This window comes from Amblyomma americanum, chromosome 2 (genome assembly GCF_052857255.1).
Source record: "Amblyomma americanum isolate KBUSLIRL-KWMA chromosome 2, ASM5285725v1, whole genome shotgun sequence".
NCBI lineage: Eukaryota > Metazoa > Arthropoda > Arachnida > Ixodida > Ixodidae > Amblyomma > Amblyomma americanum.
The window spans coordinates 52671851-52689921 of NC_135498.1; the positions used below are offsets into that span (position 1 = coordinate 52671851).

The following is an 18071-nucleotide window of genomic DNA, read 5'->3' on the forward strand; positions in this document are numbered from 1 at the left end:
GGTTCGGTTGCGTTTCAACAACTAAACGATGGCAGTGGTGCGTAAGGTGTGTTTAAGTCATGTAGGGCATGTAAAAAAGTGCAATATAGTCACGGATACACAGTTTTAATTCACTACAATACTTAAGCCAGCCTGCTTCAAGAGCAGGAATGACGACAAACAATGTATCGGCGATTATGTTGCATCTTTTTCGTGCCTCACATGATGCACACACCTTACATTTCGCAGCCATTGTCCAGTTATGATATCGAAACCGTTACAGCATGAGAAAAGAAATTCAATTATCAATTATTTAACAGTCGTAGCTGCCACGAGATGATCCATGTATACTAATGTCTTATGTATCATTATAGAAAAGAAAACTTGCAATTAAAATTAGGTGCTTAGAGTCCTTTAAGGTGGTTGCTCTGGTACAAACAAAGAGGCAGATGGGAATACGATAAGAAAAGTACAGACTAGCCCAAAATCAATCTTTCAGTTGAACTATCACTATCCACTACCATCTGTTAGTATAGCCTACTAGTAGTACCATTCATTCATTACTTTTTGAGCAGCAGCTGCGTGGCACAAGATTTGTGTCTGCATGCTTCTTGCTTTAGTGGCACTGAACGCAGAACCAGGCTATTTGTTCACTGTGCATGCCAAATGTGAACAATGAGGAAAGTTTTACTGGCATAAAGTATAACACAACAAAGAAATACAGCCCTATAACTGGCTAAAACCAATGCTGATAGCTTACGGGCTTCATCTAGATGTTCCTATCCAGTAACTATTAATGCACACACATATATTTGCATGGCTCAGCGAATTTCAAGGTCATTTCACTGACCCGTTACAATGCCCGCTCAGGCATTAAGTTGCTCTGCAGAGGTAGAGATAAATGCATAGTTGACAGACATGACAATCAAGCACACATGACCACCATCATCCCCTCTTGTTGACAATTTGCTGTACATTTATCTGAAAGTACCTGGCCATGCTGCAGTACTGTCGTATCCTACTGCATCAAGTTTCACTCCATGTAGTGACCAAAGGAGTGGTGAAGGTTTATTACCGACAATATGAAGTAGCATTTCTTGCGTGTGCTACTCATAAATATTTAGTTTCGCCACTGCCATTGCAATTACTATCTTGGTAGACAATCCTATTTTATGAAAGATGCTAATAACAGCAACAGTGATGATGTTATAGATAAGAAAGACCTGCTAAGCTTTGGGTAGGCAACATAAATGATGTGAAGGGCACAAATATAAAGCAGACCTTTCATGGAAGTGAACAATGCTTGCAAGAGTTTGCAAGAGACTGGAAGCTCCATTCCTCTTTCTGGTAGTACAGTACACATGAACCAATTGAGCAGCCCAACTTCACATCAAGTCTTGCCATACAAAAATGAAAAGAGAATATAAAGGTCTTTTTTACATAAACTGAACAGCTATAAGTAAAGAAATGGCCATGATGCGATGCCCAGATAACACTTAGCAGGTTGAGATAACCTCCCATAATCAAATAAACATAAGATGATAAGAAATGAGCGTTGCAAATCTAGGCACTCAAGTAGTGGCCTCAAACAACTACACACATTATTATTTCAGGTAATTTCACTTTGATAAAGTCCCACCACTGCCACTTCAGTAAGCTGTGCAAAAGCAAGAATGTAGTTACATCTGGTTACATCTAGAGTTTCGGGATTTAGAAGTACCCAAAATGCAGAAAATGCGATACCAGAAGTGGCAACTTTGGTCACAGGTACATAATCTCATCAGACAGCAGGAGTTCAGTGACAGCATAATCTTACACTACTTACCCATTGAACACAACAGTATACTGTAGCTTGACATGTACACATCACAAATGGACTAGTGGTTTTCACACAAACTGTTAGCAACATAGTTGATACAGAAGCCTCCAGAAGCAATAACAGGCTTCATAAAATATGATGCAGCTGTAACAATGGCAAGAGCTCTTCATGCAACTCACCACAGCTTCACAGGTCCTTTCTAAAAATTGCACCATGGGCAGAAAAATAAATACGACAAGGCATTTACACTGCTGCCCTACATCTTTGAGTGACAATTTAGATTTATAATTTGTTTACAACTCTCAACCACCTCTTGGCAAGACAAGTTTCTTATATACAAGATATGTTACAAGCGCACCACGTATATACGAAATGACAGAAAGGCTACTGTACAATATGAAAGAATAATGTTGCTACTTGAAATTAAACAACGTAGTACACACTACTGTTGTAAGTAAGCATATGGTATCAGAATGCCACCTGCAGCAAATCAGCAATGCGTCCAGTTTCGGAGCATCAGGCTTTCAGAGAGAACCACTTTGCAACCTATACAACACCAGAGATTCGATCCGAACTGAGATAAATTTTCGTAAAAAGGGAAAAGAAGGTCGGCAACTATGAGACAGGACTACACACCATAAGCACATAAGACCTTTACAGCTTTGAATGATGCACTGATTCATGTAAACGCTGGAAAACTAGTCACATAAACTTTTAAAGCCTGAATGCACAATTTGTGATGTTCGACCAGTACTCTTATAATGAAAGCATCACTACACATAGTGTCAGGATGACTGTTAGTGCATCTGCATTGCGAAAATGGGACCAAGAATAAATGGGACCAAGCTTTGAGGTTTAACTGCACTGATGAGGGATAACCCCATCAGAACCGTGCTTGTAGTCAAGCATGTGGTGCCCGCTTCCACAGGGTCGTGTGCAATTACAGTGAACTCAAACGACCGCGTGCCATTTAGTTCCCATTACATTTACATACTTGTGCACATAGAGGCAAAAAGTAGAGCTTGTGTTCAGGCTAGTAGGTTGTGCACCTAACCATGTTGCTCGTCCTTTTTGTGCCTTCCCGACCTGTATTAAGTTGTTACTATGCAGCGCAAGCAAATGCTTCCAACTGAGGCCAACAAAAGGATGCTAGAAGTTACTAGATATTTTCCCCTTTGGCATTGACAAGCAGTGTTTCAACAACACGCATCATTTCCAGGATTTTTTTTTTGGGGGGGGGGGGGGGGGGGGCAGGCACTGTGGCGCCAAGACATCACCAAAAGTACAAAACTCGACTGCATATTTCCTGTTAAAAACCAACATTAATCTTCCTTAAACTAGCAATCACACAGATTCTGATGATTTTTTTTTTATTTTCCTTCCCTGGACAGTATTAAAAGTATATGCTGGTTTTCAGAGACCCACCAAACTATGGTATGTCACAAAAAGAAGGGCTAAAAACAAGCTCAGACTGTCCAAGCTGACCATTTGACTACATATACAGCCTTTCTCAAGGACGTAAAATGCACTTCCTGGTAAATGCTCATTAACCAGGAAACTCTAAACTTAAGAGTTTTGCAACTAAAAAATTTTCATAAACATTGAGGTTAGTGCAAAACAACGAAGGTAAATTAAAACTGTCATACAGTTGCATCAATAAAAATGAACACTGAAGTACCTTGCATGACAGCCAAAAGAAAAGGAGGCCACACACTGAAATGCGACCTGTATGTCCACAACAAACAAAACAGGAACTCGGAGCGTGAACAATGTTAGCCAGTCAAATAACTACCTCATCAGTTGGCCACTTGATCAAGGAAACATTATAGCGACTTTTGTGACCACCAGCATTCATCTGTTCAGGTCATATCTGAGGGTGCTGCACCACCACGCAGTATACCCAAGCCTAGCAAATGCCGACCTGGCAGTAGATGTTTCTGAGCATCTCAAATGGAATGTACATTGCCCCGTGTACTTTCCTCTGGTCACATCATACACCCAAAACTCTCAACATACCTAGTAAGGTTATGCAGTGAGATGCTTTGAATACATGTAAAGTGCACAAATTATCGTTAGCAACACAAAACGTCGTAGAAGACAGAGTTGTGCTTTACACCCATTTCTCATTCCTTTACAACTTCAGCTTGCAAAGAAAAAGGCACACAAAAAGAAGCTCTACAAATAAGTGATGGTACGTTTTATCCATCTCTCCAATACACACTCGCACTGGCACTACCGACCCAAAAACTCTGAATATTGAAACAGCTCCAAAATAACCTTAATCTAATTTAAATTAAGCTTAAAAAAATGGTAGGGTTTTAAAGCAGTTAAACGAAGTAGGACATGAAAAAGCACTTGAGGCAACACCACCTCAAAGGCAGCCACATGAAAGATCTTATCATCAGCTCCTATTGGCAGCTGCCAATAGCAGCTTTTGGCTTGTCTCTTGGCTTTAGCAGAGGCAATAGCGGGTTTTTCAGATTTTCTAGTGAAGTAGTGCTTTCGCACAGCTCCTTTGAGAATCAAGGATCTTGCATTGGCCAGTTCTTACTGGCATGGTAAATAATGGATTTCAAAATAATAAGAGCTCTTGCAAAAACAACAAATGTGAATTGCCAAGTTTTGCTGACAAACTGCTTCATTTATCACTTGTGTAGGCCTACTATAATGTTTAACGCAGTGGCAACAGAGTGGCACATCTAATTATGACACAAGCAAGCCATAACACTTATTTGGCCATGGAATAAAACAAACCTAAGCAAGTAATTACGCCTGCCTTGGGGACGAGGAGTACATATTTAGAAAAAAGACACACGCTCAAATAGCATTGCACACATGCTGCCACAGGCAACTGAAGCTTGTCTTTCGTGATGAGAGGAGAAGCACTCAGGATGAACTCGGGTTACCTGTAGTAGGGCGGACCCCGAGGCAAAAGCGCCTAGAAATGAGAGAATAAAAAAACGATAGCTGTTAACATTTACAGTCCGTCTCAAAAATTTCACAGAATACTATGGTAGAAGAATGAGAAAAAGCACACATGGTCCCACATGCAACAAGACAGTTCAGAAAGGAAGTCATTCTGGGCTTAATGACGATGCATTAAGCAAGGTTTTATGTTCAACACTTACTCCACAATGTCAGGGTAAAATATTGCTTCCATGAACCCACAATACATTGACTAACTGGCCCCTTTCCTGAGCATTCTCCACAATAGTATTTGCACTGCACAGCGGGCATTGACAGCATTTCATTGTAAAATATAGGCACAAGGCAAGAAGAAACAGAGCTGGGTTTGTTTTTTCTGGCTTCAAGAATGAAAACGGCATGATGAACAAAAAAAAATACTTGCTCGAAAATACCCGAGCAGTATTCCATTCAGGTAGGAAGACAAAACTCTATCATCTACATGTCAATGTAAATGGGTATACTACCTCTAAGCAACAGTCAAGAATATTGCAGCTTTTGAAAGCAAGAAATATGAAAGCATTTAAAAATGAAAATGGCTGATATCAACTTACACAAACATTATATTACTGTTTCAGTGTATGACATAAGAACGTAACATAAGAAGGCATTTTTGCCAGAACGCTCTTATACCATTCATGAAACTTTAGTTGATGCTTATGAGCGTCACAGGCAGCCTTTAGAGGCTAGCAGTAGGAAGTGCCACCTGTGGTGTGGTGACTGCTGTTGGTGGGAGGTTTTTCTTCGTGTTTCAATACATCCTGTGCAATTCATTTGCCTCTTGCAGGTAGTGCAGAAGCCTGTCAACCCCTTAATTGTAGACCAATCATCTTCCCAAATTTCAACCCTTTGGGCCTATGTAAGATGGCTTGCACTAATGTCACACTGGCTGCCACACTGGCGGATCAGCAGTGCAGCAAAAGTCTGTTCACTTGTCTAGGGCCACTCAGGCATGAGAGAGTGTGCATTCCCGCACGCCATGCTTCCCTCAAGCCACCTGGCAGCAATAAACTTCCCTGCACAGGAGGGTGGCAAACACAAGCGGCGCATGACTGGGCTTACGCATGACAAGTGCGCAACTTCCGACGCCATGGCAAAGGTAGGGTAGCGAAGCTAGCGAAGGTCTCCGCATTTTTGTGGGTATTGTGGGTTCGGAGGGGGTCAAGAGATAAGGGGGTAACTAACGCGGCGAAGGTCAGAACAACACACAGCACTGTCAGCCAACGAGCATCTTTCCGCGTTGGATGACTTGGTCCAACGAGATGTGTTGGAGCCACTTACACGTTAAACAAATTACAAGTGCTTTCACCCAACGACGCGACTACCAACAGCCACTGCAATAATAGTTTCTGGTGCCGAAGCTAGGAGCAGATTTTCGGAGACCATCAACTGTACCTGAAGACATCCGAGATGGATGCTCTGAAGAAAAAAAATAAAAGCCAACAAGATTCTGGCCAACGAACAAGTACTCAACATAGCAGAGGTAAGCCCCTCACCGAATGTTGCCATGTCCAGACATAGAAGTTAACGCAGTCATAGAAAAAGATGTAGCGAACTCAAACGTATTCTTGAATATGATAACAGTAGTTCTAAGGGTCAAAAATTCTCTGATCAGGCAAACAAGTAAGATACCAATCTGATCATCGTGATGGCTGCCAAGCATATACCTCAAAATATCAAGCTTTCTGAGGTGGGAGCTATCTAAATTCGATGGCAGGAGTAAAAAACCAGCAGTCGTTTTTGCACAATTTGAAATTTTTTTTTTTTTTTGCAAAAACCTGAAGCTATCTGGCACCATACACTTCGACCACCTGAATTCACTGCTCTAAGTAGCTGAAGTTTAGAATGTGTAGTTTAGACAGGTATCATGTAATCAGGAGACTAAGTAGGAAGAAAACGACGAACTCCGACCAAAACACGTTTAGCTATGCGACATCTCGGCGCCGATTCAGCTTGAGCTACTTCATCGGTGACAAGATTGGGACAAGAGAAAGCAGTCGACTGCCAAATTTCCGGGAAGGCCATCGGCATTGTCCAAGCCGCCCAAGTGGGTCGGGTGGAGCAAGTAACTTGCGCATGACACCTGTTCACGTCATGGGGCATGGGGCAGATAACTCTCTTGCAGCATAGCAAAGGCAGAGTAAGAAACCTGGATGTCTGGTGACATTTCCAGGTGTGTTCAGCATGTACCAGGGGCTCTGAAAGCTTTTGCTCTGTCAACGACCTTGGTGTTCTCAAATTTGATGCGGTAGTCAGTACCTGGAACGCTCCTTAAACGCACTGCGCCGTTTTAGTTTTAGTACTTTAGTCCTTTAGTTTTAGTGGATGCCGTTTTAGCTTTAGTGGTGGAGGAGTCTTAAATTTTTGTCTCACCAATATGACATGTGCAATGGAGCAGCCAACACAACAGACTTTGTAAACGATCCCAGGCTTCAGTGCACGGTCTTTCAATTGGCAGTGGCGCTGGCGAGTTTACAGGAGTGAAATCAGTTGTTTGAGGAAACCTTGCATGGTATATTTCTTCAGGATGGAAAAAAAATCACTCACATCCGGGAAGCATTACCTTAGACACATAGGCGTGAATACACAAATGGACAGTGGGGTGGCAAAGGGGGCATTTATCATTCCCCACTGCCTAGAAGACACAAACATGCGCTACCACGAATGAAGGTCACAAGCCCAGACAGCGAACAAAGGCAGTCCTCGCCGCGCCGCCCTGCAGTGCCGTGTCGCTCTTTTTAAAGTGAAAGCTTTACTACGCCAGACAGCGAGCCATTTTGGCTCGTTGCGTGCCGTGGCCGACGAACGACCTTGAGCCGCCGTTGCCTAGCAACGCCGCAGCATTGCTCCAGCAGATGGCGCCACCGCCGCTGCCCACTCCACCAAATGTGCTCCGCTTGGTTAGAGGGAGAGGAATGTCGCCTCGCGGGGGGTATATATAATGCGCTTTGCCTCAGTGTATTGTAGTTATTATGCAAAAGAGACGCAACAACGACAGAACGAAGCGAGGAAGACAAAACACGCTCAAGAGACGCCAGAAGAAGCGCCGCAAGACTCGAGAAACGTCATAACGAAGATGCGGCTAGAAGTCGTGCCATGTCCCGAAGTGGCTCTTCAACTGCGGAAGAGACCGGTTTGAGTTCTCGAGAAAGTGGGAATGAGACGCTGCGTAGACGACGCGCCGAGGAAACGAAGCTTTCGCAATTCAACTAGGGTTAACCAGAGCTAAACCACAGCCATTTCTTTTTAATTTTTCACTTTTATGCAGCTCATTCTCATGCGCTGGCTTTCAATCAAGTCCGCGGAGATGGATTCGCACAATGAGCAGAGGGCCACTGAGCCGCTGCTGCTCAGGTTCTGGGTTTGCAGAAAATTTCACCCATCGCCTGGAAGTGGCTCCAAATTTTGGCCCATAGCAAAATGCACCACGGGTGCGTAATTTCTGATCTACTTTGAGGGCGTTCAAGTTTCAGCGAAAGAGCTTCCAATGCTTGCTTCATCGTCACCCATGCATCAAAACAGCTCACTGAAAGGCTGGTAGGAGTTGTGCAACAGAAAAGGGTGTTGTAGGGTATGTCTCCCATCATTACTGCTCTCAGCAGCTCAGAAATGTAGTTAAGCGCTAGTGCGTAGTACTCCTTGAATCATCGCTTTTCTTGTGTTTCATACTGTTTAAACGAACAATGAGGACAAATCGAAGTTGGCCTGTATTACACCAGCAGGCTATTGTTCAAGTGCCACGTTTCAGCAACAATGTCAACACCAACGTGTTTTGCTCCAGTGCCATGTTTCTGCCAACGCAGGCAGTGCACATCTCTCTGTCAATACCCCCACACAGCTCAAAGAGCGAATCGGGTGTCCACCCACTCGGGGAGCCAGTTATGTGCATTTCTTTTTTTCTCGTGACTGTCTCAAAGGCTTCACGTCTACTTGCGAATTTTGCAGGGCACAAGGCTAATAGCGCTTTTTGCGCACGGAAGGAAGTCAATGAAGATGACGACGTGCAATGCACAGCGTGAAAGTGTGGTCGTTTCACACGAGGCGTGATCGGCTGTGGCGATAGCATAGTGCTCTCGTGCAGTGGCCAGCGAAGTTGATCTGTTCGCGCCGCCGCAGGATCGAAACTCATCCACAGCAATATTTATCTTATTTCTGCAGGTATCTCGCAGGCTTCAGACAAATCCCAGCTTTTTCAGGATTGCTAGTGAAGAAGTGCTTTCGTAATAGCAAAAAAAAGACCCAAAGCTGAAATACAGGTGCCGCCATAATCAGCTGATTTTGCAAGTAAGCTACGTGACCGTGTTTTGAGCATAGATCCCAGAGTCTATGCTATGTCGCCACTCACTTAGAACGGCAGCAACCAAACCTCAGTTTAAACGTCGCATGTGTCAGTCGAGTGGCGAGAAAATTTTAAAATTCAATTTTCTCCGCTTTTGCTGTAGGACAAACATTAACACACCCATGAAGAGCCGGAGAATCAATTTTTATTGAGACCAGAGAGTGGAGCTGTCCTTAAGCGTCCCTTTAAAGGGACACTGAGGAGAAATTGAAGTTGGCTTGTATCCATAGAATACCAGCTCCTGATCACAAAAACGCCACTCTTCCTGAAAACAAAGCTCTTGTAATGTAGAAAATAGCAAGAACCAAAATACAGGTATCGCCGCCACAGGCCAATCTCGCAAGTACAAGCGTGATGACTTCCTAGGACAAGAGGCACCACCATAGAGGAATTTTCCTTACTTCATGGACGTCACGAATCTCTGAGGCTTGCAAAGGAAGGTTGCGCACCGCACCGCTAGCTGCCAGAAATCACGGAGTGTCCGTTTACGTCACGTTTCACGTCACTCCGTTCTGTGTCGTCATAAGAGTTCTCCGTGTCGTCATAAGAGTTCTCGAGTTTGAATTGGAGCGGCGGGAAAAAATTTTTCAACTTCGAATCCAAATTTCTTTGAAATAAATGCATCTTTCGCTCCCGGACAAGCGTCAACAAAGCCATGAAATGCTGAACTATCAGATATTGCTAACAAAAAAATTTTGATATGGTTCTCCTCAGTGTCCCTTTAAAGTGGTAAAACTGGGTACTAGCATAGTTTTACTCATCTGATAATACAAAGTGACAGAACACTGAAGTGGCCACAACCAAGAAACACTGCTGGAATGCATCGCTCTGCTGCCAACTCTTGTCCTTTTAAGTGGGCATACCAGTGGCACTGATAGGCAATGTCTGTTGCCATCGCACGTCGTGTCGCGAGGAGCATAGCCTCCGACAGCCCAACACTCTGAAATGAGAGGCGCTTCGCATTGGGGCATAAATAGAAATCCATTGTTAACCATGCGGTGTTATCGACAGGTCGAGGCAGTGATAAGTTCCAAAATGACACGACTCCCTGCTCACACCAGTAAATTTTCCTTCACGGAATGGAATCTTCATGGAACCTTCCTTCCGAACGCAGCAGAGGAAACGGAGGCGATGCTTTGACTGTCAGGTCGGCTGTTTGGAATTAGTAGGCTATCAAACCTTCCTAACCTTTAATGTTTCTAAGACCCTCCCCCCACCCTTTTAATATGACAGGTAATTGGTGGGCTGATTTGAAGGAAATGCATACCATTAGACTTTCATTCTCTTTTGTATGAGATGACACATGAGATGGCACATTTCTTTACATCGACCTTTATTGTACATTTAGTCGTCTTTGTACTTTTGTACAGTTGACTGCCTTGTGCACTTGGTCTTCTTCTATTCCACATCTCATATCCAGTATCCATCGACACTCCACTCTGGAGATGGCTCGAACGCACTTAAGCACTTCAATGGAAGAGTGCAATCCGGCATGCATACGCCGTTCTGCTACCTCCGCTCCTCTTTTCCTCCTCACACTCCACCTTCCATAGTTGCTCCCTTGGCAACCAGCCTCAGGTTGTGGATTCCTCCGCCTGTGTCAGAACCTTCTTCGTCCACGGTAGCCACCCTCTTGTCAGTTGTTCCCATGGCAGCCACCTTGCAGCCTCTCCCCTACAAGTGGAGAGGGGGATTTCCCTCCACTTTGCCACCTGCCATCCATAGCAGGTGGAGGCTTTAGAGAATACCAGACGCTCGACAGTTTTTCCAGACATGGGGGTTCTAATGCTATCACATTAAAAAGTCCATCAATTCTGAGAGGCCAGACAGTACACAAAAGATGGCCTGTCTTCATAAGCCTGAGATTTGCGAGGCGTGCTGGCATCAACGTGCTCATCAAGTGAAGCCTTCTCAGTAGCCTCTGCAAAAATGTAAAAAACTGCGAAACACCGGAATCATTTTACTGTGTGCCAGGTCAACGCTGCTTATGAGATTTCTTCAAGCTATATGGGTAGGTGGGTAAGTGACCGGCGTTGTGGGAATGCCAGCAATGCTAGATGATGCAGAAAAAGAAATGGAAGGACACCAGCGCTGGTGTGCGCAGATGTGATTCATCCTTTTTTGCCATGCATTGCATTTCTGCTGGTTCCATTCCTCTTCAGGCAGTGTTCCTTGCAGGTGTGTTGCATTTTTAAAACGAAAACATTATACTGCTCATTGGCAGTGAAACCTGGCGTCGGTTTTGACCAGCTGCAGTGGTAAATCCCAGATGACGTCACTGTGGTATTAAAAAAGATAAATAAAAGTCATTCCGAACATGCAGGAACTTTCAGATTGCGAGGCAAGCAAGCAACCCATGCATGCAACAAAGGTGAACCCAGCATATGCGTTGCCTTACAACTGTATGCTAATGAGTAGGTGTGTCATTGGAAAGGAAGAAAGGAAATTAAAAATACTTTTACATTCAAAGCATGCGAGTAGTCTTAGTGCTCTCCCTAATACTTTTCTGTCACCATTAGGAAGGGCCTAAAGCGTTTCCGTGGTTAGAATAGTCATTGCAACTTCTGTAAAGAGAAAGGTGGATTTCTGTGCTAGTGTTGGTTCTGTTAACCTTTTGCAAAAGGAAATCTGATATTCAGGTTTTAATACACAGCCATCTTGTCCCCTGGATGCAGCGTATACTCTATCTTCGAAGCCTCAGCATGACTCTTGGTATGCTAGTACGTCACTTTTTCTTATTTGTTGTTTCTCTTTACCAAGAATTTTCTGATGAGTGCATGCACCTGTTTTTATGTAGGCTGACTTTGGCCACCATGATCAGTGAAAGTGATGGTGATTGCATGTTGGCAGACGTGATGTACCAAACACTAATATCTCAGCCCCCCAGACAGTAATTAGACATTTTCAATACGCAGCAGCATCCATTTCAGTTTCCACATCCAAAGCTGTTACGGCATAGTGATGCACGCCTCGTCAACGAAATATTTAGTGGATTATGGTTCCCACTTGATCCAAGCAATGCAAAACACAGTGGCGCCATCTAGAGATAAAATCTAAAAGCACATCTTCGGCAATGTGAAGAGAAGAGTTGCTTTTCTTCGAAGAGTGCACTAGAGAGAGCGTAAAATTTTTAAAACATAAGCAACACTCGTAAACGAAAAAACACTGTGGATTAAAAACAAATCTGTGATATTTTACAGAGAAGTGGCGGCGTGGTGCACTACGACGATAATGGTGAGGTTTCACTGCAAGATAGGCCTTCAGTTTCCTTTATGAGATTTTCGATGCCAAATTAATATCATAAATCCTTGTTTCTTTGATACTACAGTGCTCAATTTTTGCAATATGAGGCGCAATCTTTTAATTTCCATCACAAACTCGTTGACACATTTTGGTCAGTGGTTGGCCCCTTAAGCGAAGTTACCTCATTTAACCCTTTCACTGTCATTGGTGTGCCTGTGCGTTCTCCACTCTGTGTTCAAAAATGTGCGCTGGACTGCAAAGCTAGTTTGGTGCCACCATCTGTAGCATACAGTCGAGCCCACTTATAACGAACTGTCAGTGACAATAATGTGTATTCCATTCGTTATATCCAAATTTTGCAGTAGGTGGACTCTCCATATTACAGCCAAAAATACTAAGTCCACCAAACGTGCCATTTATTTCTTAAAAAAACTGCATTATGCGCATCTACTTGTTCAAAAGTTGCCGTACTGTGGCTTTTTCCAGGCTCTCCTGGGCGGTCATGATCTCCTCGCCGAGGTCCTTGCTGCCAGCAATCAACTTTAGAGACGAGTGGACGAGATAGAACTAATCGTGATTGAAGCATCCACAGCAGCTGGTGACAGGTCGGTCTCAGTGGTGTGGCCAAAGTTGTCTGTTGTGTATGAGATGAATTGCCATTGCCCTGATGCATGTTTTGATGGTAGCACCGCACTCGTTTGTAATAAGCAAGTGTTCGTTATATCTGTGGCTGTTACAACTGGGCTCGACTGTACTTCTAGAAGCTTGTATTACCATCTCTTTGCTGGATATGTCAGTTGCAGGTTGCAGATCGTGAAGCAACCGTGCCTCCCCCCCCCGCCCCCCTCCCGAATAGGTGTGATTGCTCGGTGCTAACACCACATGCTTAACTTATTAAAGGAGTGGAGGTTTCTCTGTGTGTGAGCACCCCTACGCTTGTAATTCTTTGCTCAAACATTTGTGAGGGTGGTTCTGCCATCTGTTGTAACTTTGTAGAAGTTTTTTTTTTGTCATTCTGTCGTCATTCCTGCTACGGGGCGTCAAGTTTACGGGGCGCGCGTCGCCAATTCCATGGGCTCGCGCACCGCCATTAGCGCTAAGCCATGGTCGTTGCATCACTCTTCCATCTCTCTCTTTCATGCTTCATTTGCAAGTTGCCGTTTTTACTTCGTCCGAACCGCTGAAACTGCTTCCTCCTTGTGGAGGTGTGTCACTCCCAGAAAAGAACCCAACGGTGAAAGGGTTATCAAATGCCTGCAGTGATGGTGCAAATGATGAAAACTTTTCGAAAGATTAAGCAGCTAACATTCTCGTTTACAAGAATCTTATTACTTGATTGTTCTGTATTTACAGAGACCAATATGCTAAGCTCTGTCAAGGACATCATTGACTTCCAGTTGCACTTTCCAATTGGAAAATCCTTGAAACCAATTGAAGCTTTCAAATGGAACCATTTGGAACCAATTGGAACCCAGGAAACCATTGGTCAATGCAACTGGAAGTGAAATTAGAACCTCGGTAACCAGTTGGATGGTCCAAACGGTATGGCAGAACCAACTGCAATGTCCAAATAGGGAAATCAAATGGACTACACAATTGGATGCATGAAACCAACTGACTGACCTATTGGGTCAAACTGGTTCCAATTGGACCCATTAGTTCGTTTTTTTTTTTACTGGGCAGGAAGGACTTATTGGTTTTGATCAGCAAAATGATTGCATACTCTCACTGAGCTAAGTTGTAGAATCCCACGTCATGTTAATCACCATCGCCACACTACGTGAACCCCCACCCCCCTAAAAAAGGCCAAAATCATCATCGCACAAAGTGTAGGTCTTAAAACTCTTCCACGATTCAATTTAACATATTGACGTAAATGTCACTATCCATATTTTAACAATACACATTGCTGACCTAGTTGGTTGACCATGGTTGCAATGAAAAGAAATTCACACCTGTTTTTTCTAACAGTCAGATATAAAAACACAGCACCCATCCCGTCATGTGTGTCTTTGTGTCCGTCCATTAAAGGGCAACTATGGCGATTCAGATGTAAATGGAATGTGTACTGTATGTTCTTCTCGAAGTCAATATTGTGTGTGCTAAGTGAAACGGCTGAGACAGTTTAGTTTTCTAGCAAAAGATTTTAAAAATCGTCCGCATCCTCCTGATTCATGCTTTCAGATAGGCAAGACTTCTGTCAATAGGCATGGAATAAGAAAGGAGATGTCAAGGACTTCAAAAATTACGGCCCCCAACAGCTTAATGTTTGCTGCCTACAAGGTATTTGCTAAGGTGATCGCTAATAGAATAAGGACAAATTTAGACTTCAATCAACCAAATGATCAAACAAGTATTCGTAAAGGCTACTCGACAATAAATCATATTCACACTATCAATCAGGTGATAGAGCCAGACTGTGAAATTCTTCAAATTAGGTGTCTTCTTGTAGGCGGTAGCCCTTGCTTGACCCACTAAGCATGAGTAGGGCCCTACTAACAAAACAGAAATCTTGGCAAAATGTCAGGATGGCTTTGGCAGGTCCATGTTAACTCCTCTAGTTTTGTTCTTAGGAGACCCAAACACTGAATGTGGTCTATGAGTCCCTCAAAAACCCATCATGGGAGGATGACCACTTTAGCCTTTTAAACAGACCGCATAATATGAGCAACTACCTTGCTCAGAGACAAAGTTGGTAGCGTTAATGAAGATTGCTTCAGGGCCCCTTTAAATCATGGTCCTCAGTACTCACCAGTCCAACGATAAAAAACGCCCCCCACTAGTGAAGCATGCGGCAAACAAGGCGGTGCGCAAGCCGGGTTCATCATCAGTCTTGCTGCTTCATGGTTTTGTGTTGCATATGCAAAGTGGGTGAAACCGTTCTGGCCAACTAATTAATAAAAAAATGTCATGACATTGGGCCAGTTGAAAAATATTGAATTTTTTTTTTGGGGGGGGGGGGGGGGGGGGGAATGAAAGGTGCAGTAACTGCCTCACTTCTCAAAGGACACCTCCACTGCACCGTAAGGGAAGGGAAAAAGGAAGGAAGGAGGTGAAAGTTCATGCATGCTTGCAGCAAAAGGCTGTTCTCTAAGTTGGTGCTTTACTCTAACAGCTTTTGTGGTAACTATGCTGTCAGGTGAAACCAGAAAAAACTTTTGTGAAATTTTACTACCACAGTCATTTCGGACACTAGCAACACTGGTTCCTCCTCAAAATTTTAAGGACATGCTGAACATATCCCTTGCATATCCTTAATTCTAACCCGTTAAACCCTCTGAGGGACAGCACTAGGCAGTTCAATATGGCTATACTTAAGTGCACTAACTAAACATTGCTGGTTTATTTTGATAAATGTACCACTGCTTCTGTTTCACAAATGAAGCTGTAGAAATTGGAACACTTGGCATTACAAAACTCTGGAGGTTCTCAGCATAACAATGTTGCAGCATCAATCTAAATAGATGACAGGCATAGATTGGTCCACGAAGGACCCATAGTAATAGCTTAAATTATTTGACAGATTTGGAGATAGTAGTAAGCCAGGCATTTTGATGCGTGCCAAAACCTTTACCCATGATTGAATTAAACATGTCAAATAATTTAAAATTGAATTAATGAACACAAGTTCTGTAATTTGTGCTGCTCTTGCTGCACAGCAGAATGTATTTTTTATTCAGGTACATTTCGCTCTCCTTGGGCACTTCCACATTGATCTTGATTACAGTTGGACCAAAGCCAGACATTGCCCATTTTTCATGCACAGTTGCATGCTTGAGTAAATAAATATAAACACTCCTCAATTTGAGTGCACTTTCTGCACCAGTTCAGGCAGCGCAGCACTTTCGCACTTGATTTGTCAGAGCAGCTAGCGCCACCTGCACTTCAGCACTCGATCTGACGTCGTGTCGCACAAGTTCTGCACTTCTGCACTAGCCTCCCAGCGAGTTCTCTTCCTGTGCAAGTAGTAGTGGAAGGTGCTTGGCGCGCTTGGTAGCAGACAGTTCGACGGTAATGCTTGTTTTAGTGACCCGGCATTGATATGGCTGCATACCAATGCCAGACACGGAAATTGCGCTGTGCCCTCACCAAACAGTTGATATGACATTGCGTGTGCGAGTGTGTGCGTGTCTGTGTACGCGCATGTAAGTAACTGGCTGGCAGACACATTGCATATGGGTTCTCCCCTTTCTGTCTAGCCTCGCACGCGGCGTTGCACCATTTCTCTTTTGTGTGTGCAAAAATTATTACATGCAGCACAATGAAACATTTGTATAAGAGACAGAAGGTGAGATGTTGTTGTTAATACACGAGTAATCACGTTTGTGATGACTCATTGCGACACCATCAGCACCTCTGCTGTACAGTAGCGACTGGCTTTGAGGTCGCCAGACAGTCCATGCCTTTGCCTGCCAGTTAGTTCCGCACCGCCGCCACCATCCGCCGACAGTGAACGCGAGTTGCGGAGTGCAAATAAATCCAAGTTATCAGGCACAACTGTTTTCTGCTGTAATTGGCAGACAACAGCAGACACTTTCCAGATAGAACGGCGACAGCCTGAACCACACATACAGTCTGTCCAAGGTGATCTTGAGCGGCATTCCGAATAACCTATTGAATTCAAAGTCAAAGAATTTCGTTTGTTGCGTCTTCAGAGTACCCGCTGACTCAGCGATAGTCGAACCGCACCAGTTTGCACAATGCAACGGAAAGGGCGGTGTAAAATTCATCATTTTTGAAATTAACAAATTTTATGGCCACTCCACGAGATGTGCCACTTCGAGCAAATGCGCAGCATTCAATACAACTAGCACAATCCCGCGCACATGTTAAACCATTGGCATAGTAGTTTTGTGAACTAGTGCAGAAAGTGCAGCCAAATTGAAGAAACCTATAACCACATGGATTACATGTAATGGAATACTGCTGGTTTTCACACTAGCTAAATGGGACTCGTGCTGGCTATCAGCCATGAGTATAAAAGCACGCACGCTTATCTTTGTACTGTCTTTAGTTTCCACAGTGAAACCTGAAATTTAACTGTATGCCAGAAAAGAAACAACAAAGGCTTCTTAAATGGCACACAGAGCAACAGGCAACATCACTGAGTTGAGAAGACAACAAGACTGCCGACAGACACCTGTTGTGTCGCCATGGCTTGCCCAGGCAGTGGCTGTGGTCCGCTGAGGGGCACGGCGCTTACGAACCGAGGGTTCTGCGGTGCAAAGCCACCCCATGGAAACGGAGGAACGGCGGCAGGTGGCTGCAAGACCGTGCCGGCAACAGGGCGCCCCACGGCCAAGGTGGGACTGCATAACTGCAGCGGAGGTGGTGCTGCCATTCTGCTCTGGAAGCTGGAGGTCTGAACCACACGGAACCCTGGCACTGCCACACACAATTGCTGATTTGGCTGCTGAGACCACTGGACTTCCTGCAGCGTTGTGGCCACGAACAAGAACTGGTGCCATGTTGCTTGTGGGAACCTGTCAGGAAGACACAAATGCGCGGCATAAATGATTTCATATTAACCCACCCTTTTTAGGTGCAAGTTTCTAGTTCACTCTAAGAACTGCTGCATTCTAACGACTGACGAAAAAACAAGACAATGGCATTGGGGATAGAATCCTGATTGGTAGTAAATGTAGTAAATTAGTAAATGCAGTAAATGTAACATTTGTAAATGTAGTAAATTTCCCAGGAAAATGCATTTTCACATGGTTAAAGCAT

General features: G+C 43.9%; 1 protein-coding gene across 2 annotated transcripts in view; it reads right to left on the minus strand.

Annotated features, from left to right (window-relative positions):
- Window positions 1–3029: 3029 nt before the first annotated feature.
- Window positions 3030–18071, minus strand: part of LOC144121250 (uncharacterized) — a 28469-nt gene continuing 13427 nt past the window's right edge. For both annotated transcript variants that reach the window (XM_077654362.1, XM_077654361.1), the window contains 2 exons: window positions 17485–17827; window positions 3030–4736 (listed from right to left, as the gene is read on the minus strand). In XM_077654362.1, coding sequence (XP_077510488.1) covers window positions 4597–4736; window positions 17485–17827 — 483 coding nt within the window. In that variant the 3' untranslated portion in view covers window positions 3030–4596. The remainder of the gene's footprint in view (window positions 4737–17484; window positions 17828–18071) is intronic.